At 41.1% G+C, this 1,074-nt stretch overlaps 1 protein-coding gene across 1 annotated transcript in view; it reads right to left on the reverse strand.

The window, feature by feature from the left end:
* Nucleotides 1-1,045, reverse strand: part of LOC103398963 (calmodulin-regulated spectrin-associated protein 1-B-like) — a gene marked incomplete at both ends in the record, with an annotated part of 14,074 nt that extends 13,029 nt beyond the window's left edge. The window contains one exon of the mRNA XM_017030997.2: nt 761-1,045. Within this exon, the coding sequence (XP_016886486.2) occupies nt 761-1,045 (285 nt within the window). The remainder of the gene's footprint in view (nt 1-760) is intronic.
* Nucleotides 1,046-1,074: the final 29 nt, after the last annotated feature.

Below are 1,074 nucleotides of genomic sequence, written 5' to 3' on the forward strand. Positions count from 1 at the left end.
TGTAAAAAAAACTGTATTTAAGCTTTGAGCACTGAGGTGTTCCTCAGTGCAGTTCTGAATATAACCATTGTTCTGCATTCCTTGCTGCAAGTAAAACTTTTAAAATTTGAGATCTCGTATTTGATTCTTTATTTGATTTTTATTTGATTCTTTGTGTGTTAGGAAACTGGGGTATGAACTAACAGCATATTTTACAGTCCTATCTAAAAGAAAATGTTTCCTGACACATCGCCTCAGCCAAACCATTAAAGTACAATAGTCACTTCAATTTACATAGTAAATAGAGTCTAATCTCTGTGGTGAGGTGAGGTGAGAGCAGACAATGAAATATTTATTCTTCTGGAAGCGTTGTAACTGAACCTGGACCACTGTACGACACGTCAATGTATATAATATACTTCAATGGACAAATAGTAGGTGTCTTCGCTGTTGTACTCCATATACAGTAAGCCCATCTGAGAACTGTGAGAAAATAAAAATATCTTAAAACTACAACGAGCCCAACACAATAAGCACATAAATGGTGTTGAACAATTAAATTGATTCATTTATCCTCTACTGCTTCATGCTCTTTTCTGGCCCAATCCCAGTGGTCAGTGATAGATAAACAACTATTCATGCTGACACTTGTGGTGAATTAAAACTGTCCCTCATCGACAATCTGCATGTTTTTAGACATGCACCTCTAACTTCAGAAATCACACAGAAACCCCGGTTAATGTTATCATGGCAATCAGGAACTGTCAATTCAACCACTCACCATCTTGATGGGCACACAAGCCAGGTCTCCCTCTGTGACTCGGGTGTCGTCACTCTCCACCACATAAATCCCCTTCCTGGAGAGAGCCTGGATGACGGACAGATGGGACTGGAGGGATACTGCCTGCTCCGTCTTGAGGATGAGCGTGCAGACACGACAGTAGAGCTCACACGACAGCAGCAGCCGGGTGACGGGCGGCTTTATGTGTTCCTGGTCGTACTGATCCGTGTAGAATGGGTCCCTTAGGTCCTCCGGAACATGGTCTGTGATTAAAGGGCACAGAGTCAATACATATATATATAATATATATATGT

The sequence above is a fragment of the Cynoglossus semilaevis genome, unplaced genomic scaffold, assembly GCF_000523025.1.
Source record: "Cynoglossus semilaevis isolate Cse_v1.0 unplaced genomic scaffold, Cse_v1.0 scaffold1340, whole genome shotgun sequence".
Taxonomy (NCBI): Eukaryota; Metazoa; Chordata; class Actinopteri; order Pleuronectiformes; family Cynoglossidae; genus Cynoglossus; species Cynoglossus semilaevis.